Source organism: Cynoglossus semilaevis, chromosome 15 (genome assembly GCF_000523025.1).
Source record: "Cynoglossus semilaevis isolate Cse_v1.0 chromosome 15, Cse_v1.0, whole genome shotgun sequence".
In the NCBI taxonomy this organism is placed as follows: domain Eukaryota; kingdom Metazoa; phylum Chordata; class Actinopteri; order Pleuronectiformes; family Cynoglossidae; genus Cynoglossus; species Cynoglossus semilaevis.
In genome coordinates this window covers 8,428,730-8,451,794 of record NC_024321.1, presented here as the reverse complement: position 1 = coordinate 8,451,794, position 23,065 = coordinate 8,428,730, and the positions used below count along the sequence as shown (strand labels likewise).

The window sequence follows — 23,065 nt, the reverse complement described above, 5'->3', positions numbered from 1 at the left end:
GTTTATTGCCGTGATCAGTGTTTATGAGTTATATCACCGTTACTACCTTAACGGTGTTGTATTAATAAATTTGATTACTGTAACTGTATTTTGTCTGCATTGTCGTTTATTCATTGAAGCCACCCAATTTGCCAAGAACTCTCAAAATCCTTCAGATATTTAATTGTTATTGGATACTATTGATTTTAGTACATTTGTAATACTTCGAGTAATACATTATTACTATATTAATAAGTTAAATTAATAATTAAAGCTAACTTTAATGAGACTGGTTGATAACACCGAGTGCTTCTAAGCAGCACTCGACCCATTGCACCTACAAGGCAATGGGTGACATACTAAAACCTTTTCTTTTAATTATAACTGCAGGTTCTATATTGTCCTTTTGATTTTTAGACATGCAGGTGACGAAAACCACAAGTGTCAAACTCAGGCCTGCAGGCCAAATTTGGCCCATGGAGTAATTATATTTGGCCTGCGAGAACATATCAAATGTGTATAAGAGCTGGCCTGCCATTATATAGACAGCATATACTTGAGGGATGTAGTATTAGTGATGTATGCACAATAAAATACCACTGATGTGTGACTTATTTTAAATTTAATTTCTTATGTGTTTATAAGATTCAAAGTTCACGCAAACTTAAAGTTTGTTTCCATATGAAAAAATTCAACATTAAATATCTGGGGAGAAGGGAAAACATGCACAGTTCCAGGCGAATTTACAATTTTTCCGTTTGGTCCACGTTTTCGTCCCAGTGTTTTATTTTGGCCCACTGTGGATTTGAGTTTGACCCCCATGCTTTACATTTTTGTTACTATGTGTCATAGGAACATTGCCACACTTTTCTATTTTGTGCTAATCATATTTGACTCCAACCTACCTGATTGATGACGAATATGGTATAGTACAACTGCTGTCTCTGCAGGATAGGATGAAGGTAGTACAGCCAGTACTTTAGATGTTCGTCACGATTACGAAACGGTATGATGACAGCCACCTTCTGCTCTGGCACGCAGTCAGGGGGTTGGTAATGTCCACCGGGACCAACTTTAGGGTTGGCCTTCTTGGTGTCCTCAAAGGTGACAGGTAAGTTGAACTCCACCCGCAGAGGGCCCACTGAGGGAGAAAGACGATAGAGACAAATGGAGGACAACAGAATTCAGAAAGACAGGTTTAGGAGAGACTACAGAGACACCAGAGAAAGACATTACATTGGTTGGAAGAGCTTTATGTTTGTTGGCAAGTTTGCAAAGAACTATCTTAAAAAAAAGAAAAAAAAGAAAATGATCCATTTATTAGTTTGTATTTTATGGAATGTCATTGGTCAATATACTTTTTTTAACTAGAGAAAGAATTGTTAATTTCCCTAACCAGATCAGAGAAGTACTGTTTACTTACTTATTTTTAACTACTCATTCTACAGTAGATATAGATGTCTGGGCTTCAATGACAGTTAAATCACCTACTCATCTGTGGTCTTTGGACAGGCTGCATGTACTTGTAAAATTTCACATAAACACTGTGCCCTCTTGCACACATTCTGTCACACTTAAATGATACAAGTGTTAGCCAAACAAAGCCTGCTTTCTTTTAGCTACTAACAGAAAGACACAAAGCATTTTCAGACAGAACTGTGTTCTTTCATCTAATCAAACCATCATCATTATTACTTACTGCACAATGTTTTGTGCATGTCCTTTTTTCTATTTTGCAAATACTTTTTTAGTATTTGCATCTTCATTTATCAACATCCAAATAGGAAAGCTAACCATTTGCCTCAAATGCAAAATACATGAGATGTCACAATCATTGAAAGTTAGGTTCAGCTACTGTTCTTTCTGAATGTACAAATTTTTCTGTTTGTGAGGGAGAGAACAGTTCAAGCTGTACTTCACCGTGAGAAGCAGATGATATCAATGTATATGTGCCAAATAGCATTATGTATCTTCAAAAATCTAATGTTACTTTTCTCTTTGCTAGTCTATGATATTTCTACTACCTAAAAGCAAGGCAGTACAGTACAGCACATTTCCTTGACAGTTGGTTGTAAATGTTGACATTCCCCATACATTTATTTAACAAGTAGTTACAGTCACAGTGTGGGGAGCCTACTGGAAATTATTTCGATTAACAAAATTGAAATTTGTCAATTTTGCTGCAGCAGCATCTACCTTCGACATACATGTGGAACAGTGTGTGTCTATGGTGGAGCACACACAAAAACATACAGATACAAACACAGCTGCTTTGTAAACTATCAGCCAATGTCTTGAATTAATGACTCTGCAAATCGAAGACTCACACACCTGACCTCACATGCACGCAAGTTTGGCCCCATGTTCCTCACCTTTGCCCACTACCTCCAACTGCTCCATGCCTTATGCACTCACACTAGCCCTGAAATCCTTGCATTAGGGGGCAATCTCGCTTGGCTGTGACACAACAGCCATAGTGTGAGTGCATCCTAAGTATGAGTCCCATGATCTCAGCTACCAGCCTTTCCTGGACAAGGCAGTTCACAGAGTCAACAATTTGATTTCGACATTTTCCGCCCACTGGCTAATATTTAACTTGGGTTAAACACCTTCTTTACAAAGGAATTCAGCCCTAACCCTCATTATTCTCTCTTCAACATTATGTCATGAAATGGTTCCACTTGTTTCTTCTGGAGAAAAATACTGAGATTGGGAAGTTAATTGCTTTTTACCAAAATGTACATGCATATTGTCTTTAACAGAACGTAAATAAACTGTGGCATCTTTTCAGGAAAAATTGAACTTTTGCATTTTCTTTCTTGTTTTAAAGGGATGTTTTATATGCACTGTAGAGGAAATTTGCAAATCAATCTTTATAATATGGCTTAAATATTTTAGAAATGTTATTACAAATTTTATAGAAATTGAATATGGCAGAAGAGAACCAAAGACCATTTAACATTCCTTTTGTTTGTTTTATTTTTTATTTTTTTGCTTTTTGTGCATTGTTCGTGCCCTTTCCACTAAAGTCAACACAAATGTTATAATGCAGATGAGCTGGTTGCAACCCCCATATCTGAAACATCATTCTGGCTCAGCTGCTTTTCTAGAACCACTGCTGAACTGCTTTGTACACCATGCATTTTCAATGTGTCACTGTAAAAATCAGTTAACTGAAATTTGTTTACACAGCTTACAATCATCAGTTACAATCATCACTACAAATAAAAAAATAATTACTGGACAAACATTCCAGTCATTCCCCTTAAGAGGTGTGGTGCATGTCTCTGTTTTACACAGGGAACAGATAATACTGTTTTGTCCTTGCTCTGAGTGGCCAACTCAGAACAGAGATAAAAAGCGCAACACAGACGTGTGTTTACCACAATGTCCAAACCAGTGTTTAAGCTGCTTTGAATACTGAACTACAAAATGTGTCAACAACAATCCAAGAGAATTTATACAAGGCTAAATTAAATATTGTTAATGTGAATAATTTCCAGTAGGCTCCTCATACTGTGACAGTAACTACTTGTTAAATAAATGTATGGGGAATGTCAACATTTACAAAAGCCTTGCTTTTCAGTAGTAGAATTATCATAAACTAGCAAAGAGAAAAATTAACCAGTTAGCACAAAACCATGGATTTAATTATGATTCATGGTTTGCAAACCAGGAAAAACAACAGAGACAAGAAAAACCTGCTCGAAAGGAGGAAAAAATGACAGTGAATTTCACAACAGCAGTAAACAAGGTGAAGACCAGGTGGTGTTCACAGCATCTTCTGTTTTAAAGCCATTAACAGACCCTGATATCCACAGCAAAACCTTTAGGTATCAGGCGCACCATTTTGACTAGGCATACTTTAACTGTGTCTGGTAAAACTGCTGAAGCTACACCTCTGTGGGCCGAGTACCTGTCCAGGAGTCGTTATACGAATCAATGCAGGCTTTCGCCCCGATCAAATTTCAGGTTGTTAGTTTCACCCGAGGCAAGGTGTCAATATAGGTTGACGTCAGTTGTCTGTGGTAGAAAGAAAATTAAAAAGGCTCACTGTTGGTCGGACTCCACCTGATGTTTCCTTCATAGGTGTTTTATTACCCTACTATTTGTTACAGTTATCCTCAACTCTACTGAAATCAATACGCAACATTAAGGTAAAGGGTATAAAATAACATTGCACTGCATGGGAGACAGAAATCAAGCCTGTGGAGCCAGTGTGCGTTTATTTTGAAGCATTTAGAAGGACCAACACGATTATGTAACAGGCTTAAACAAATCGACTTTTTGAACTTTAATGACAATAAACAATTTCACATAATTGCTTTGTCTAATATGACGGCATGTATAAATCATACTCATTAAATGATGACAAATTATTTAGTTATTGTTATTGTTAGTTAGTTGTTGTTTTTTTTTTTTGTTGTTTTTTGTCTAATAAATTTACTGATCATTCAATGCTACCCAATGACTGGATTCAGACTTACCCAGCAGGGGTGAGGTTTCAGGACATTTTTCTAGCTTCTTAACATCGGGCTGAGACTTCTGTTGGACTGCGACGTTAAGTTGCTGACTCCGGGTCGTGGTCACTACTGTGATCCTGGAGTCTTGGACCTGGTTTCGCTGGCTCACATTACTACTGCTGCTGCCGCCGGACTGTTGGTTCTGAGCAAAGGCAAAGCGGAGGTCCAAGGAGCGGACATAGAACACGAGGGTGACAGAAATGTGGACCAAGCAGAGTAGTACCACCACCTTACAGGTGCTGTGGAGGAAGTAGAAGTCTGTGCGTCTGGTAAGCGTCATGGGAGCGGAAAATGAAACCGAGCACAGGAGCCGCCGCTCGGCCCCAGAGGCGCCGAGATAAGGAGGAGGAACTAGGGGACTTGGGGAGACAAGACAGAAAGGAATGTTAGCTACTAATTCTAATCCTCATCTTTCCTGGCATCACATCCAACACGCCGGACTTTGAATATTTACAAAAATGAGATAAAAAACTTATATTTCCAAATTGTGTCGCAACCAAAAGTTATAACGCTTATCCGTTAGCTGATGCTAGCGCTAAGCGGGTGTCGAGTCCAGACACCCGTCAAAAAACCTCGGTTGAAAAAGACATGGACGACACTGAAGTTTCTGCGAAAAAAAAATTCTTAAAACAATCACTCGAATGTAGACCCTCAATACAAATACGACACTTTTCCACGCAGACAAGAACGAGTAAGTACGGGACAAGTCGTCAATTTATTCCACAGTTCGACGTCACACTTCCGGTTACAGTTTCAGATAAAAAACCAGCCAAGCTGGAACTTTTTTTTTCATTTCCCCTTTTGTTTGAGTCAGAGTTGTCGGCCTTTCAGATGATAAGAGGAACCAATGCAAACAGCTGTAACGAGAACACAGCGCGGCTCAATCACACATGGATAACGACTGATACCGTTAGAGTGAGAGACAAGTAAATGATCCTTTTTATGAGGGTGTGTCTTGTCTGTGACGGGGCAGATGTACAATAGCAACGCGCAATCTCATGTAATGCGGTGTGTTTAATTAATTGTATCTAGCAGAAAGAAAGTAAGATTTTCAGTGTTATACTACAAATTACAACACAATGGTAAAATTTTTGTACAGAGGCAGGTTTGAGTCTTATTGCGTTTTCCCTAAACTACATTTTTAAAACATTCGGGAAATATTATTGCCGTTTTGTAAAATGAAATTACATGAAAGTAAAAAGGATTTACACATGGGCTCTCCTTCATAATACAACAGACATTTTAATTTGGGATAGACCTGGATCACATGTTAGAAACTACTTTGTTATGTCTAGGTACTGTCTGTGCCCACTGTTCAGAATAAGCCCTGGCATTACACTCCTGAAAACCCCATGGAGTTTCTTGAAAAAGATGATGGATTGGCATGAGCATATGTTTCAGTATGAGCCTTTCTCTAACATTATGTCTCAACCATATTGAGCTGCAAAAAGGGCTGCTATAAAAAAAGAATAGAAGAACAAACCAGAAGTCAGGGACCGGGGACTGGGCGACACTGCTGTTCAACCGGCTATAAAGGGTCCTATCTGGGCCACACAGAGGCAGTCCCAGTTGTGAAATCTTTCTGCTAAGACCTACTTTTCAATATGTACTTGTGAATTTTACTAAGAAAATGTTTAGTTTATTTTAGTTTCATCAAGAATGTGTCGTGGCTCTCTTCATTTGCTTAATGCTTGTAAACAAGCAGCCTGGTAGAGAGACACACAAGTCTCCTTCTCTCTGTCTCTTTCTCAATTCGTGAGAAAGTACAAATTAAAACCTTTTTTCTTCAGCTTATAATAGCAAAGTTTTCATTGCCTAAAAATGACATGATCCAACTACAATATTGCTTCGTTTTCAGTATAAGTTTGGAAATGTGACAGTGCTCCATCTAGATGACCAACTTTGGTGTCACTTAGGAGATAGTGGCTGTCATATGACACCCACTGAAGTATTGTGTGCACAAAACAGATGTGACATGACTGTTGTTGGTGGCTGTCCTTTGTGTAGAAAAAGTACAAACACACGTGTGGCAATCCACATCAAGTGAAGTGCAGACCCTGTGGCAGACCATCTCTAAATGGTCCCACTGGTTTTACTGCCTTCAAATGCAAATAGACATCTGGGTTATAGAAGTAGGAAGAACAGAAATCCATCTAGAATGGCTCCGCAATTACATTATTTCATCAATAGAGAAAGTGTGAGAAACTGCTACCCTATAACATCACAATCACAAGGATGGCTAAAATCCTGTGCATCAAACATAGAAGTATTATCCACAGGTCAGAGCAGACCCTGTGACTTTGCTATCAAAAAGACCAGCTGCTGGAAGTAAGTGTAAACCACAAGAATATATCACTCCAACTTCTTTTTTTAACCCCAGAAATGTCACATAAAAATGAATACAATCTGAACAAGACATTTCTCTCTCCTGCCAGAGGAACAGCTGCACAGTCATGCTTCCTCCAAACACTATGCATCCAAAGTGTACACAGATGTAAGGAGAGAGAATTGTTCTCAGCTGGATAGAAGAAATCCAGCCAAAGAAAGTTTAAGACTTGCTCAGTTTCCAGTAGAGAACTAACAAGTATGCAAAACAAGCAAGCAGACGCCTACTTAAAATAATATATCACTGTTTTTCTAAGAAGCAAAATAAGCAAGCAACAATGTGTGGTAAGAAAAAGAAAATGTATGTAAACACAAAATAGAACATTGCAGCTTTGATTAAACAACACCTTGTGACTTTGAAAAGCAACCAGACCGCAAAGGAAGACTGCATTAAAGTGAGGAAGACAGCGTTTAAGCTCCAACGACAAATCATTAGTGTATTTTAATACCATACGCCTGTGCTGTCAGAACAACATAAAAGCCTGAACAATAGGAAGTAAAAAGTAGAGAACGGTTCCCAGGATATTTATGCTGTTTTGCTGATGAGCTGATGAAAACCAGGTGTGCTGCTGTAGGAACCACAGTGGAATGAGTAAAAGGACACCGGGAAGCCACGCCACTTGGACACCCACAACGAGAGAATAAGAGTAGGAGGGGCAAACACAGAGGAACGAAACTGCCCCCTGTTCCAGCCCAGGTATTAAATCCTCACGTGTTTGGCTCAAGTTATTTATATTTGAACATCGAACATTTAATGCAAAATATCATGATACGTATACATGTTTCCATTCCACATAACAAATATAACCATTTCCCATAGCTAGGTATACATATTCTTTCATTCTATAATCAGATTTGCACCAAAATAATTCCATTAAGTGACTTGTAGAAAACCACTCTGGTGCTATTGACAGTCCTGATTCAGCCAAGAGATCCTCCAACTGCCTCCAAATGCAATGTGCATTTAACCATATCACGTGGCTTTTGTGTTTTAGCTTTAACGCTTTAATATGCAAAAGCCTTTATAAATGTCTAGAACCTTAAGGTGGTAACACATGTCACGCACAATTACACTAACAGTGAAATGTTTACTAGGACAAAGTTGACTCTGTGGGTGGAGCAAAACAAAACCGAATAGGACATGGTGCTTATTTGAGATTTGTGTGGATGGTTGGGATACTTTTTTAAATCGTAACAAATCGTCCACATGTACTTTACGTTATACAGAGCACCATCTAGTGGATAAAGGTGGTAAAGCATCATGCAAAAAACGTTTATAGATTAAAATATATACAATAATACAAAAAAAATCATAAAATTAAGTAAAACCATCATGAATAGAAATCGTATTTACAGAGACCACGCAACAATTGGCCTTTCCAAAGGATGACATAATTTAAAGGATCGATACAATTGGTACAATAGTATCAATGAATGTTATCTCATTTATAATTTCTGCAAAAATAAATCTTACATTACGCAAATTTAACTGTAGGGAATCCTATTCCAACATATTCTTGTAGTTGTTTTTTTATAAACTTAATCTTCGGGCCAGGACAACGTGTTGACGTCACGGCCTTACGTGGCGCTGCTGTGCTGCTGTGTAGGAATGTGCGGAAACTTGCTCGACTCTACTTTTGTCTACGATCGTCGTCGAGGAGAAGTAGAAGAAAAGCGAGCAAAAGCTGACGAAAAGTTGGTGGAACTTGGTAACGGAGAGTCGGTAAGTTGAAGCGGGGAGTGGTTTGGTCAGTATCAGGCAGAGGAGAACTCTAGGGCGGCGGCTGAAGAAGTTTGAGTGAAGTAAAAGTAAAATGGAGGCGCTGTCCGGGGCTGATCAGGACCATGGCTAACACTCGGTGGCCGTGTCCGCATTATCTTTAACTTTTGCGGCCTCACGTTGCATCACACTCGCGTTCAGAGTTCGAAAGAAGCTTCATGCATAAATCAAACATTTTTGAATCCGATATAAAGACATTACTAGTTTACGCATGTCAACGCATGTGCACCAGAAATAGGCTACCGATCAAACTGTATTAAAAGTAAAACAAGAGTATACAAAAAATATTGAAAAGCCGTTAAAGTTAATGTGCGCACACTGAAAGAGGCACGAAGAACTTTTAATCACCTGTCCGATTTTTACTTTGTGAGCTCTAGCTGCTATCGCTTTTCACTTCCTTAAACCAAACTACAGTAATCTTTGTAACGTATTTACGTTTTCACTTGTGATAATGTCTTTTAGAAGACTGTGTGTTTGGTTAACTATAATAAATGCTACAGTCAGAATCAGTCTTCGTAGTTTCTGTTGTTTTACAAACTTTGTTTGTGTCGCTGTCGACTGAGATGTGGTGCTGTTTCAAAATGGCGGACAGACTCTCTTTGAGTTTTTTTTTTTATTGACCTTATCACTTGTAACAATGACACGTTTTATCACTGGTACTAAATCACCAAGTATAAATTAAAGATTGTCAAACGTTGTAACTCAAAATTATATATATATTTTTTTTTCATACACACACCTCCTTTTTTAGTAGTTGGCATCCTTTAAACATCATCATTACAATCTGATAGTTTATTTCTTAGATTTTGACATTAATACCCAGAAATCTTCAGGATGCAAATTTTAACTTTTGGTACTTTATGTGACATAAATCCAATCATATTTACAACTTGAGTGATTAATTTCTCACAGAAAGTCTTTTATTGTGTATATTGTGTCTCAGATCAAGATTAAGTAGGCGATTCAACTTTAAGGCCACTATAAAAGGCATTTATAATTTTTCAGAATTTAGTTTTTGTTTCCTTTTGTTTGACTTCAGACTGACTGACCCTTCACTTGTTTGTAGCTTTTTGCCTGGTTGTGAAGGTGACAAACTCAAGATGGCTGCCCAAACGGCATTTTCAGTGGAGATGTTTCCTGTGGGTGTGCCTCTGATGGAGGGTAGTCCAAATATCAGTGACATGCCAAAGGACACTCTCCCTGCCCCACAGCTTGTGATGCTGGCCAACGTGGCAGCAGTGACTGCGGTTGGGGAGACAGGCGGCTGTGATGGTAGCACAGCTGATGAAAAGGAGATGATGGAGCTGAAGACGGTGTCCAGCAGCTACTCAGACAGTGAAGATGAGGGTGTCATCAGGTCAGTATCATCAAACAGTCATCCACCTGTGACATCGAAAGAGCTTTCTGCATCGAGGACTTAAGTTTCAGGGTGTGGTCTCATAAAATGACCAAAAGTGCTGAGCTAGTTTTTGAAGTATTGGGGTCTATGTCTAGACTACTTTTTTTTTTCTCACAACAATGGCCTAGAGATTCTTTAGTTTCAAACACTCCACTTTCCAACTACACAACTAGCACCTCTGAATCACTAAGTTTTCCGATATGTGTGTAACCACATCACTTCATTTGTATGCATTAACAGCATCTGTGTGTGCTTTCAGATACAGTTATGACAACCAGAACAATGTGGAGGTCTGCATTGTAGAGTATCCTGAGTCACCAGGTCCCACCAACACTGTGGCTGGTAATGGTCAAAATGTGGCGAATGCAGACGACAACAATATTGACAAAGCTGAGGATCTATCTCACCGCCCTCAGTCTAACCCCTCCACTAAATTACCTCAGCATGAGGATGTGCAGAGCAAGGAAAGTGCCCCTGTGGCAGTAGAGAGCATCAAGAAGAAGAAACCGTTTCACTGTAAACCATGTCACTTCCAAGCACAAAGTGAAGAAGAGTTCGTAAAACACCTCGGCACCCACAGTGCTAGCAAGTTGATGGTTGTAAACCGTGTGGAGGGGCGGAGCAAAACCAGGAGCAGTGGGGCGCAGACACCTGAGGACCACCCACCATCAGGAGAGGAGACCGGCAGCGGCGCTGAGAGTGGATCAGGGACCACAGCAGGGGACATCAAAGGGCTGATCAGGTGTGAGAGATGTGGCTACAACACCAACAGATATGATCATTACATCGCTCACCTGAAGCATCACAGCAAAGAAGGAGAAGATCACAGGTACCTCAATCACAGTGCAACAGTGTGTAAATATATAAAAGAAAACTTGTGTCAAATCAGTGGAAAGAAATAAATTCATGGCACAGACAGATACTTATAGGTATAATGAAATGTAATTTTGGTTTGATATAGTATTGAACACTTGCAATTAGTAAACCATTGAGTAACACTAAAATTAACCTGTTTTTGCCTCCCCCTGTCTGCAGGGTCTTCAAGTGCACGTTGTGTCCTTACACAACAGTGAGTCAATATCACTGGAGGAAACACCTGAGGAATCATTTCCCCAGTAAACTCCACACCTGCTCTCAGTGTTCCTACTTCTCTGACAGAAAGAGCAACTACATCCAGCACATCCGCACACACACAGGTGGGTCCACAAACACCACGCATATCTACCTGTTTACCCGTCTCTAAATAGTTGTATTGTTAACCTGACTTTTCCACCGTGCTGCTGTTCAGGTGTGCGTCCCTTCCAGTGTTTATATTGTGACTATTCCAGTGCACAGAAGACACATTTGACCCGCCATATGAGGACACACTCGGGTGAGTTGATAATAGGCTGTCAATGAGCTGAATATCTATGTTGACATTTTGTCCTAATATAAAGCCAACATCATGTTTGATACCAACACTGACATCCACAGTAAGCGTAGTTGCTAATTTCACATGAATAACCCAGATAGACTGTTTTATTTTAAAAAATACTACAGTGCATATAGGACTTGTTACGACAACTTACTGTTGAATCTTGTGTCTGCTTTTCTTTCAATGGAGCAGAGGACTAACATGGTAATGTGTGTTAACCCAGACCCACACAGTGTGTTGTTGTTGCTTTGTGCTACTGCTGCTGTGTTTCCCGCATGGTCAGACTCCAGATGAGTGTTAAAGCTGCTGTACATCATTTATTCAGTTATCCAACAGAGCCAAAATATTGCCAAACACCATATAGTTGTGTGACACTCGTCATACATTTAATGAAAACCTCCTTAAAATGGGTCAAAATTAAAGCACTTACAGCAGCAGCTTTAACAATTGGTAATATCAATGTGTGATATTCCTATGTTCACACCATGCTGATCCATGACTTTTGTGATTCAGTTGTAGCTGTTTGCATGAACCTCTGACGTGTCGAATGGTTCAAAACAACCAGGTCCTAACATCAGACTTTTTATTCTGCAGGTGAGCGTCCCTTTAAATGTGAGAGCTGTAACTACTTGGCGGCCAATCAGCATGAGGTGACCCGCCATGCTCGGCAAGTCCACAACGGGCCGAAACCGCTGTCGTGCCCCTACTGTGACTACAAGACGGCAGATCGCAGCAACTTCAAAAAGCACGTAGAACTCCACCTCAACCCCCGCCAGTTCCTCTGCCCCCTCTGCAAATATGCCGCTTCCAAGAAGTGCAACCTGAAGTATCACATTAAGTCCAGGCACGCTGGATGTGACGTCTCTGTGGATGTCTCCAACGTCAAGTTGCGTGTTAAAAAAACAGAGCCTGGAGGTTTAGAGGAAAACGCCAATACCAAAACAAACAAACACGACAGTTCGTCCTGTGTGGAGGAGGACTTTGATGATGACGATGTAGAGGAGGAGGATGAAGAGGAGGAGATGGTCTCAGAGTCAATTCCTATCAATCTTTCAATTAGAAAGAGCAGTAGGTCAAGTGTCAGCCAACCAAGCGAAATGCCAGAAAAGTCCAGTAAGAAAGCCAAGGTGTGTCCAGAGAAAGATAAAGCCCCCAAACCCAAAGATAAAGTAGAACCAGAGAAGAAAGTCTCAACAAGACAGAAGAAGACAGAGAATCGTGGCGAATGTGTTGCTGTAGCAACTGGAACCCAGGCAGAAACTGCAACTGCCATCAGGAGGAGATTTAAGAAATCTTTAGTTGTCCATGAGCAAGAGGCTGTAGCCCTGGATGTGCAAGACCAACCAGAGACCAAGACAGAGAAACCAGACCAGGCAAGAGCCAAGGATGAAAGGACCTCCAGGCAGAAGAAAGAAGAGCAGAAGGCAAAGCCTCAGAAGGACAAAGAACAAAAGAATGACAACAGCGGGAAAGAGAACAAAAGTGTAAACAAGAGTAGAAGGTCTGGATCAAAGAAATCTGAGACAATTCCTGACACTGTAGAAGAAACTCAGCAGAAACCAGAAGCTCAGGAGAAAGTTCAGAAGGAAAAGACTGTGAAAGACAGAGCAGGAAAAAGAAAAATATCAGAGGTTCTGGATTTGTCCAGCAAGAGTTCACCTGAGGCTGTGGTCAAGCCCAAACGACTGAAAACTGCCACCACCACAAAGAAGGTTGTACCAGAACCTGCTTCAGGAGCGAGTACTACAGTCAAAACCTTCAACCCGATGCAAAAAGCCACTGAGACGGTGGTAACATGTCTGGAGAAGAAAGAAAAACCTGACAACAAACAGACATGTCTTCAACACAAAGACATCGTCTGCAGCAGAACATCGCAGGTTCCAGAAGCTTCAACTCACAAGGATGATCAGCTAGACACTGAGATGTGTGAGCATCCACCTACACCCACACAAAGCCCTCAAGTGTCTGAAAATCTCTCAGAAAAGATGGAGACTCCACCCACCTGTTCATCCTCAGGTGAGGACACGCCTACTCCAACTAAAGACTGTACCGCTCCAACGTTCCTCAAACCCACTTCACCCCCGCCTCTGCTGATTCCGAGCCAGCGAAACAAACCTGCAGACCCAGAGGATGATGAGGGAATACACAGCAGCCATGAGGGAGGAAGTGACATCAGTGACAGCGCCTCTGAGGGCAGCGATGACTCAGGCCTCAATGGGGCCAGATCAGGTAAGATGGCCAACGACCCTGAGACCCCCACAGAGGAGATCCCAACACCAACGGAGCTGAAGGGTCACCTGTGCATCTTCTGCGATCGCACTTTTCCAATGGAGGTGGCATATCGCCGCCACCTGAACCGTCACCTGGTTAACGTTTACTACATTAACAACAGTGCCAACGCCCAAAAGTGAGAGAGATCTAAAACGTCAGCAAGAACCTTTTGTGTTTCTTTTTTTTATTATTATTATTTGTTATTTCTGTTGCTTTGTGACCTCTAGTTTCAAATGACTCCCTTTTTATCCTACACTTCACCAGTTTAGTATCAGTGTCAAAGGCTAGGTGCTTGTTTCAGTTGTTTGTATTATGAATCAAATTACACACTGATGTAGAATTCCTTTCTTAAGGTAAAATAGGATCATCACACTGTTCATTGTAGATAATAGGTTTATAAACTCTTGAGTGGTGACATTGACAGGCATTAAAAACATGATATCAAATGTTTACCTAAAATATTCATTGTCTTGTGGCGCCCCCTGTTGTTTGGTCTTTTGATTTGTTTTTGTACATAGTGATATATATATACATGTCCCGTTTTGACATTTTGTTGTTAATTCTTCTGTCATTGTGGCACTACATAGGTTAGAACTACAGCTACAGTGAAGTCAATGTGCCCTTTCTTTTTCTTTATAAAGCGTCAGTGCCTTTGACAATCAAGTCAACCATGTTGGTGGGGCATTTTTTAAGTTCTACCTGCTGTGTTATGATTCAAAATTTTAGCTCTGTAGCTCTGTAAAAACTGTATTATTGTGCAATAGTGGATGCCAAAGTGATGTCTTTGAGAAGAGAAGAACATTGGAAAAACATCAGATTTACTGCCAGTGATGAGAAAGTGATGCTTTTGTGTGACTGTTGTTTCAAGCAGCTGATCTATTCATTGATCAGTCATCAACTGATGAAATGATTGGTTTCCTGCCTCGTGCCTACTACTCTCTACTGTCAAAGAATAACAAAATCCTTTTCTTTTCCATGACAAACTGTGTGTTTATCACTTTCTAGTAAAAAAAAAGTAAAATCTTATCAGACTTTAGAAAATTAAGGTTCAGAATTCTTCAAACAATTCTTCAATGTTGTACTGAACTAACGTTTTGTAAACAGACTTGTTTTTCTGGTGTTTGGTTTTCAAACTGTATTAGTCAAAAATAATTTTCACAAATACACAATATTTCAAAATTCCAAAGTTTCCTCTGTGATTTCTTTTTCATTTTATATAAAACCCAATGACATATGATCAGTTTACTATAAGTCTATTGAATAAGGATACAGTTAAATCTTCAAGCGTTCAGTATTTACAGACAAACATCATGGTTAAAAACTAATGAAACTACAGCTTTATAACACTGTTCTACTCAAACAATCATCCACTTTTTACGACCGACGGACAATCCTGAGGACCATCAACACCGGTTGCCCTACAAAGTGCTGAAGTCTGCAGCTGTGATTCCAATACCAGTCAACCACTGTGTTTTATTTTGAAGATGAGTTCAGTCCACTCCAACAACAAGGCTTTACCTTTTTTTGACCTTCATACCCTCATTCACTAGGGGTCGTGGCTTCACTGATTTGTAGGAAACGGATTTGTGGATACGTTTTCCTTTAACAGTCACAATGTGAGGAAGCAGCGGTGGCGTTCTCACGCTGTAACGCACCCCAGCTGGACCATGAACCCTGAGTGTGACCTCGTCGTCTTCAACCGCCGTTACAGCAACCCAACCTGCAGACAGACGGACAGAGGATGGGGCCGTGAATCGGCTGAGAAGGAACAGACTCTTTTTTTCCAAAAACAGTTGTGGCATTTACCTGCAGATGTCAGTGTGATGTCAGAAGCTGCTTCCAGGTGGCCACGCCCCTTTAACTTGATTTCCTGAGAAACCAACTCTGGAAACCGTTTCATTCGTTCTGTACCCCCCATTGGGACCTGAACACAAGGTTTAAGTAAAAATATTTATCAGTGGCAGAGACAGCCTCTAGGTGAAAGAATAAAACTCAAACACAGATGTCAACACAAAAAGAAGGGGAATAACAGGATAGACTGTAAGTGTTAACATTCTGTGCAAGTTTAAAAAATTGACATTTTTGCAGACTGTTCCTACAGACAACAGTAGTAACTCTCTAAAGACTATATTCCATCTTAAACAATGGTCATTTGACTCACCCCAAGCAGCACATGTCCAGCATGTTTTTCATAAACACTATCAGCTTTTTCCAGCCTGGTGATGTGAACTGGGACAGGATTTGCAGCCACAACTGAAAACCAGCAAGACTTTTGACCCTGCAGCAAAGACAACAATTCATAAAGCAGTCAACAAACAACCTACACTCAAGAAAAAAAAAATCAAACAATATATAATTTATTAATTTAATAATAATGGTGTAAAATAAAGACTCGGCAATGTGTAAATTAACCTGCAAGAAGTCAATCCTGGCTATGCCTCCTACAAACAGCGTCATGCCAGGCTTTAGCACAAACGTGCGTGGAGTGATGGCATATGTAGGAACCACCATCTTCACTTCCTGTTCAGTTAGCAAGTCTAGGACCTGGACAAACGACAGAGACAGAGAGAGGAGTATTATTGTAGCCCCGCCCACTGCTTTTATGACTCTGATCAGTGATGCAGTGGAGTCAGGCTTCCTCACATCATTCTCCTTCATGATGCCCGGAGTGTCGTGCAGCCAGTGAGCCTCCTTTAGCTCATTGTGAGTGAAGGCATCCGTTTTCTTACTGACTTCTACGAAATAATAGGATTATAATATATATATATATATATATATATATATATATAAGAGAGTATATATAATAAGAGTCAGATAAGGGGTATTAGAGTCAGCCTATTGCAAAGGCTCTCCCAGTGACCTCACCTGTCTCTGCATGTTGGACATCATCACCAAAGGCCAGACTATCTGGATCAAACTCAATTTCATCCAATCTGGGTTTAGCACCAAACGTTCTGCCAACATTACCTGAGTGGATTGGCAACAGAGAAAGATTAAATTATATTTCTGCCGCAAGAAGATTTTGGTACATCTTTTACACAGAAGAATCTTTGGCTTGGCCACTACATTGTAGCTGACGCTCAAAGGGAAAACATTTTTGCAATAATTCTGTGATCAATCTGTGTTTAGGGGATTATTGTCTAAGCCCACACTCTTACCAACTAAATATCCCTGCTTCGTTAACTGTGCCAGTCTCCGATGTTCTTCTTGTGACATCTCAGTATCTGATGTATTAAGCCGGTCCAGGCGCCGCAACATTCTGTATGGTGTGGGGTTCATGATAGGAAACTTCAACAGGTTCAGTGTGGTACCTGTACGCATCGAAGCCAGAAAGAAAACACAGAATCACAGGATTAGTGGCATAATACCAGAGCAATCACCATTGTCCTGTAACACATAACAGTTAGAATGAAAGTACATCAGTTATTAATAATAACAACTACATAAATAATAATATTATTATCAGACAGGTGGGAATGGTCTTACCAGGCCACGGAGAAATGGTCGCCTTCTGGATGATATTTCTGGCCTTAGATTTGCAAAAGTCTGACTCAAGCAATGTGTTGAAGAGTGTGGACTTCCCAGCATTAGCTATTCCCACCAAAAAGACATCGCCTTTGTACTTCCAGGAGCGCTGCAGGCTTGAAATCAGTGCCTCCACACCATAGCCTGTCTTGGCACTAATCAAGTGCACGTCAGTGATCTGGTCCCCAAACCCTGCCTCCTGGCAGTAAAGGACAAGCTGACGCTTTATCCGCTTCAGGTAATCAGATGAATCGGCAGGCAGCAGGTCCACCTTGTTACCGAGTACGACCACATGTTTGTTGGTGCCAACCAACTGTGGCAGGTCAGGGATGATGGTGTGCGGTAGGTCCAGCAGATCCACAATAAGCAGCACAAGCGCCCGCAGAGGTTGTAGCCGCTTGACTACCTTGCGATACTCGTCTCTGGACACCTGCAGCTCCAGCGCCTTCTTGTGGTGAGTGAGTAGGTGGCAGCGTTGACAGGTTGCCCCTTCTAGACCCCCGTCCTTTAGCAATACCTTGTATTTCTCATTGGGTATGTACCCTGGAGTGTACACAGCAGTGCAGTGCAGTATGGCGCCACAGCCGGAACAGGAAGTATTGCTCAGGGGCTCGTTCACATCAGGTGTTCCAAAGATTGTGTGCTCACCCTTAATCTTTGCCTTCTTCTTTTTGGTTTTTGCACTCACAAGGTTGTCTTCAAGGGGAAACTCAACATCCTGGAACTGAATGAGAGCATCAGACTCTGCCTCCTGCTGGTCCTCATTCTTTAGACTTTTTAGCTGACTCTCCAAGGATCTCAAGTGTTTGTGATGATGCGGGCGAGAAGACAGGCCAGGTAACGAGGTTTGGGATGATGCAGAGGAAGGGGTGGATGACATCAGCTGCATCCGTTGAGCTGCATCACTCTCTTCATCAACAGAGTCAGCATCTGGATAAAGAATCATGACAAAGATCATGACATCCATCATATGGATTATATATTCGCTGAGATTAGGGTTATAGTTGTGTGTTTATTCAAAGGTAGTTTCCGTCAATGTTTTCTATTGCGACTCTTCTATTGGCTCACAATAACCCAAAGTCTAAACAATATTAGCAGTTGTTACTCTTACCAATTAGGTCCACGAACACGAACTCTTCCTCCATGCTCGGGTCTGCGGTGTAGTTGCCGATGCTCCTGCGATCTCTGCTGCTGAACTGACGAGTCAGACTAGGACCAAAGGCCGGTTCTGAGCCCGTAATAACCCGACAATTAGCGGCGCAGAGCCCCCGAGGTACAGAGCCCCAGATAAGACATGCCCGAGAGACGTGGAGCAAACGGGATACTAGAGCCATGATGGGACTACACACAACTCACCTTGGAGACAAAACACATGCGCTTGCTGCAGTCGGTACCATCTTACTTCCTGAAAGGAAGTGACGTCAAATGTACGTTTTTGTCGCTCCAAAGTAATAACAATAGTAAAAGTTTTCGTTTCCGAAACAAATTTTTAAAAGACGAGCGTGATTGCTATAACTGGCGTGATTAAATGGAGATGATTTTATGTTTGGTTTAAGAGGTCATTTTGAAGATTAAACCCACAAACAAAATTAAACAACACTTGTGGGTCTGTGTGTGTTTGTGAGCGGAAGTGCGAAAGAGAGCGAGAGAGAGAGAGAGAGAGAGAGAGAGAGAGTGAGTGAGTGAGTGTGTGTGTGTGTGAGAGAGACAGTTAGACAGTAAGGAATACAACTCCGCTGCATATCTGTCTTTTTTCTTCTAACAGTTCGGTTCAGATTTAAGATGAATAGAATCAGAAGCTTTTTACTAAAATCAGCTGCTGTTAATGCTACAGCTGCTGCACAGGTGAGTGAAGACCCAATAGACACGCACACATACACACACACACCTTCGTTGTTATACACACTTGTTGTAGAGATGGCGACTACTATTAAAAACTTGCGTATGTGTCTAACCGTAAACACGCAACTCCTATCATTTAAAATAAAATGGACAACTTTATCCCAAAGATACATGCAATCAGAATGGATGCCAGAATTGCTCAAAACTTTGCAGCAACTACAAGTAAGCGCACGAACCTGCACACCCAACATTTGGATACCAGTGTACACAAACAGCTTTTTTGTATGACACACAGATAATTACCCTGTATGTATTCTTACACATTTTTTGTTATGTTACATTATAACATATATACACTGTATATACAATATATATATATATATATATATATTTATATATATATATATGTGTGTATATATATATATATATATATACACATATATATGTGTGTGTGTGTGTGTGTAACACTGCTTAATAAAATGCTCTGCATGGCAAAATACACGAGTTACGGAAGTTCGTGTGAACTATTTCGACAAAGACTAAAAACATTTTGGGGCAGCACACTAAGACACAGTGACACCAACAACATGCGTTTCTACTACATGTTTCTCTGACCGAGACTGTTGAAAACTGTGAAAAACATCAGTGGAACACGGTGTAACTTTTGGTGTCACTCTTCTAGATGAGGACAATTCGGTTGTCCTTGCCCTCTGGACTGACATCTGTGAACAGGTTAAAACGTAGTAGTTGAACATTAACTGGAAGGAACAACAGCACGAACACAGGATTCCTATGGAGAAGAGGAACCTGAACGCACCACACCATGAAATACTTAGTTCATGGCCATGGTCACGTAACTTTGTTATGATATATCTTGTTCAACAGGGGGCAGCAGCGGACCGATCATCCCCGTGAATATTAATGGAAGCAACAACGTGAATAGAATGTAACAGAATAAAATAATGGAATATTTTGTTGTGAATGTTTATGTCAATATGAGTCTTTTAACGTTTGTTCTGATGGTCATTTCCGATGTAGCAGGCTCTGGTTTTGTCTTCTTAGTTTGTCTCAAGTCTTGTTTGGTCTAATGTATCTCTGTGTTTGTGTTAGGAGTGTGACCTGTTCTGTGATTTCTCCTTCTGCAGCCTCGTGTGTATATTTCCTCTGGCCATCAACAGCAACACCAAACTTTCTATGAGCTCCGCACCTATTGCCTGCACCCTCACCAGACCGCTTCCTTCCTTAAATTGACCAATGAGAAAATCCACCTGCGCACCGCACACTCACAGCTGATTGGCTACTGGAGTGTTGAGTATGGCGGCCTTAACCAGGTCTTTCATATATGGAAGTACGGTGAGAGTACAGCTACAGCTACTGCTGTTTCTTCATCTGTATTCGTTTACAAGTCTTTGACTTGTGAAATCTGACCTCAGATAGTTATGCTCAGAGGGCAGCTGTGCGAGCAGCATTGGCACAGGATGCCACATGGAACTCAGAGTACCTCTCCAAGGCTTCACAGATGATGATGAACCAGGACAATGAGGTCACCTACCTGGTTCCATGGAGCAATTTAAAGAATGCCCCACAGGAGGGAGGTAAGTCATGCCCCGTTATCACACAAACACACACTCACATTCAGAGTAAATGTGCCCCTGATTTTCACCTGTTTCAGGTGTCTATGAGCTGGTGACCTATCAGATGCATCCCGGCGGTCCAGCAGTTTGGGGTAAAGCCTTCCAGGCGGCCCTGACCGCTCGTGATGCACCAGGGTACGGGAATCTACTGGGCGCCTTTCACAGCGAAGTTGGCCTCCTTAACAGAGGTACACTTGAAAACATTGACATTAATCAAAGAGCAAAAAGACAAATATTTACCTAAGAAAAGAGACGACTGTCTTTGCCATTTGTGTGTGTTCGTAGTTCACGCCCTCTGGTGGTATGCAAGCGCTGACCAGCGTGCTGAGCTTCGTCACAAATCTCACACTGACGCCCGAATCGTTGCTGCAGGTGAGACACTGACATTTGTTTACTGTTTATTATGAAAAAAAAACTAATAATAAACAGTAAACAATTTTTAAAAAAAATTGTACCATTTTGTATTATAATGTCTGTGTATTAAGGGCAAGGGTTTTTAAGGACTTTTAAGTAACTATTGTGAAAACATGGCAAGCAACAGGGACCAAAGAAGAAAAGAAATGATGAAGCTTTTTAAAATGCTGAGCTAATAAAAGCTACACCAGCATTGCTCTATGACATACAAACAATTTGGTCAACATGGTTGTTGTCCACTGATTTGCCTGCCTGTCTTTAAAAAACAAAACTTGCAATGTGTGAACAAGTTTCTCAGACCAAAGTCCATGGAGAAAATCAGTAATTTTACATCATACTAAACAGTTGTTTTAGACCATGTTCTATTATTTTTCCATCTATGCTAAAACCTCCATTTATATTTAGTAGATGACTCAATGCAGCAGAAAGATCCAACAGGCTGGTTTTCTGTTTCAACTTTTGTGTGTAACACCATGTTAATTCATATTATATATATTTAATTTCATTCATTACATTTAGTGATCAGCTAAAACTACTGATCAGTAACTGATTGATTTACTGTGTTACCTTTTCTCTCTTTCAGTCAGAGAAGGCGTGGCCCATCTGGAATCCCAGAACAACAAACTACTGTTTGCCTGTCCTTTCTCTCCTATGAAGTGACTGATTCTCTCTTTAAACCACAAAACCAGAGATGGAGCCTAATGACTGTAAAATAAAATAATAATAAATATTACTCCAGTGAATGCATGTATACATGTGTCTATGCTGTCTGTGTCTACCAATAAACAAAATACTCAGATGACACTTTTTTCTACATTCTTATCTTGACTAGTTTAAATAAGTGGTGAAATATGGAATTTTCCAAACGTTTCATCCATCTATTTTCATTCACTTATCCGTTACCGGGTCACAGGGGCAGCAGTCTCCACGACTGCCACCCAGATCAAACTGCACCGTACCAACCCCCCGGATCCTTCCTTCAGGTGGTGAGTCCACTGGAAGGTACCAACCGCCCTAACCAGGATTCAACTTGCCCATGAGGTGAACCCTGGGGTTCCACACCAATGACAGAGACATTGCCTCTGGGTCAAAGTGCCACTCCAAACATTTCATTACCATTTAAAACAAAAATTAAGGCAAATGGTGGATCTACTGAGATCTGAAACTCCCTTACGTCAGCATATATACAGTTCAAATGGGTAATGCTTTAAAAAGTCCTATTTGTAATCATTACAATGTGAAATATAAAGTGAGAAATTCTCCTTACTAACAATGTCATTTGCTTCCTGTCTAATATGCTTTGAATTATAAAATAGATATTCTTAGCATACTTTGCTCATAACATCTTGTCATGGCCCCTGGACAAGTCATCTGAAGGATCAGATTCCTATAAAACACTAAGATGAGCCTAGGGATAGTATGACGAGACTTTTTATATCAAATTTACATCATCTCAAAATTTGAAATGTGAAATAAGATACCGTTGCAAAACAAAGGTGTGTGTTTTTTTCTTTTCCACACCGGATGCTGCTTAGTACAAAGGTACAGACACATTTCCCCAGACGGGATGATGTTGAGCAATCAACACAGGTCTATCCAATCTCTTGTCCCATCAGTTGGTTGTTCTAAGAGGAATCTCTGCAACATTATCTGAAAACACTCACGGCAGGAGTACCTGATAAGTAATAGAATGTCTTTGCAGTTCTGTGTGTCATGACAAGAGGTGAAAAAACAGTAGTACAAAAAAAGGAAAAAGAAAACAACAATTATTTGTTAAACTTCCCCTTATTCCCCTAGTGACCGTAACCTCTGTCTAACCAAATATGTATTTTTGTGGTTTAGCTCTGACATGCAAGGAAAACAGCAAATATGCTGAATGTGCTGCTATGTTGACTGTGT

The 23,065-nt window shown here is 40.7% G+C and overlaps 4 protein-coding genes across 4 annotated transcripts in view; 2 read left to right on the top strand and 2 right to left on the bottom strand.

The window, feature by feature from the left end:
* The window catches only part of b4galt1l (DP-Gal:betaGlcNAc beta 1,4- galactosyltransferase, polypeptide 1, like), an 11,545-nt gene extending 6,136 nt beyond the window's left edge, over window positions 1-5,409 (bottom strand). The window contains exons 1-2 of the mRNA XM_008326820.3: window positions 4,467-5,409; window positions 885-1,120 (exon numbers count right to left, since the gene is read on the bottom strand). Of these exons, the coding sequence (XP_008325042.1) occupies window positions 885-1,120; window positions 4,467-4,782 (552 nt within the window). The 5' untranslated portion in view covers window positions 4,783-5,409. The remainder of the gene's footprint in view (window positions 1-884; window positions 1,121-4,466) is intronic.
* A 3,031-nt stretch (window positions 5,410-8,440) lies between these two features.
* Window positions 8,441-14,932, top strand: rest (RE1-silencing transcription factor). Its single transcript, XM_008326819.3, has 6 exons — window positions 8,441-8,610; window positions 9,734-10,024; window positions 10,326-10,895; window positions 11,102-11,262; window positions 11,355-11,438; window positions 12,075-14,932. Exons 2-6 carry the CDS (start codon window positions 9,768-9,770, stop codon window positions 13,889-13,891), a joined length of 2,889 nt encoding a protein of 962 aa, XP_008325041.1. The 5' UTR covers window positions 8,441-8,610; window positions 9,734-9,767; the 3' UTR covers window positions 13,892-14,932.
* noa1 (nitric oxide associated 1) lies at window positions 14,452-18,707 on the bottom strand. The gene is made up of 9 exons (XM_008326816.3): window positions 18,388-18,707; window positions 17,238-18,206; window positions 16,910-17,062; window positions 16,617-16,718; window positions 16,395-16,486; window positions 16,164-16,295; window positions 15,913-16,029; window positions 15,558-15,675; window positions 14,452-15,471 (listed from the first exon to the last, which is right to left on the bottom strand). The coding sequence occupies exons 1-9, from the start codon at window positions 18,608-18,610 to the stop codon at window positions 15,266-15,268; spliced, it is 2,112 nt and encodes a 703-aa protein (XP_008325038.1). The 5' UTR covers window positions 18,611-18,707; the 3' UTR covers window positions 14,452-15,265.
* A 206-nt stretch (window positions 18,708-18,913) lies between these two features.
* On the top strand, window positions 18,914-21,970 carry nipsnap3a (nipsnap homolog 3A (C. elegans)). The gene is made up of 6 exons (XM_008326815.3): window positions 18,914-19,121; window positions 20,264-20,471; window positions 20,552-20,713; window positions 20,791-20,940; window positions 21,038-21,124; window positions 21,750-21,970. Exons 1-6 carry the CDS (start codon window positions 19,059-19,061, stop codon window positions 21,824-21,826), a joined length of 747 nt encoding a protein of 248 aa, XP_008325037.1. The 5' UTR covers window positions 18,914-19,058; the 3' UTR covers window positions 21,827-21,970.
* Window positions 21,971-23,065: the final 1,095 nt, after the last annotated feature.

Coding starts and splice junctions, on each gene's coding strand:
- rest (XM_008326819.3), top strand. CDS start 9,768: ATGGCTGCCCAAACGGCATTTTCAGTGGAGATGTTTCCTGTGGGTGTG. Junction 10,896..11,101: donor AAAGAAGGAGAAGATCACAG/GTACCTCAATCA, acceptor CCCTGTCTGCAG/GGTCTTCAAGTGCACGTTGT. Junction 11,439..12,074: donor CCATATGAGGACACACTCGG/GTGAGTTGATAA, acceptor TTTATTCTGCAG/GTGAGCGTCCCTTTAAATGT.
- noa1 (XM_008326816.3), bottom strand. CDS start 18,610: ATGGCTCTAGTATCCCGTTTGCTCCACGTCTCTCGGGCATGTCTTATC. Junction 17,063..17,237: donor GACCATTTCTCCGTGGCCTG/GTAAGACCATTC, acceptor CGATGCGTACAG/GTACCACACTGAACCTGTTG. Junction 16,487..16,616: donor TGTCCAACATGCAGAGACAG/GTGAGGTCACTG, acceptor ATTATTTCGTAG/AAGTCAGTAAGAAAACGGAT.
- nipsnap3a (XM_008326815.3), top strand. CDS start 19,059: ATGAATAGAATCAGAAGCTTTTTACTAAAATCAGCTGCTGTTAATGCT. Junction 20,714..20,790: donor GAATGCCCCACAGGAGGGAG/GTAAGTCATGCC, acceptor CACCTGTTTCAG/GTGTCTATGAGCTGGTGACC. Junction 21,125..21,749: donor CGCCCGAATCGTTGCTGCAG/GTGAGACACTGA, acceptor TCTCTCTTTCAG/TCAGAGAAGGCGTGGCCCAT.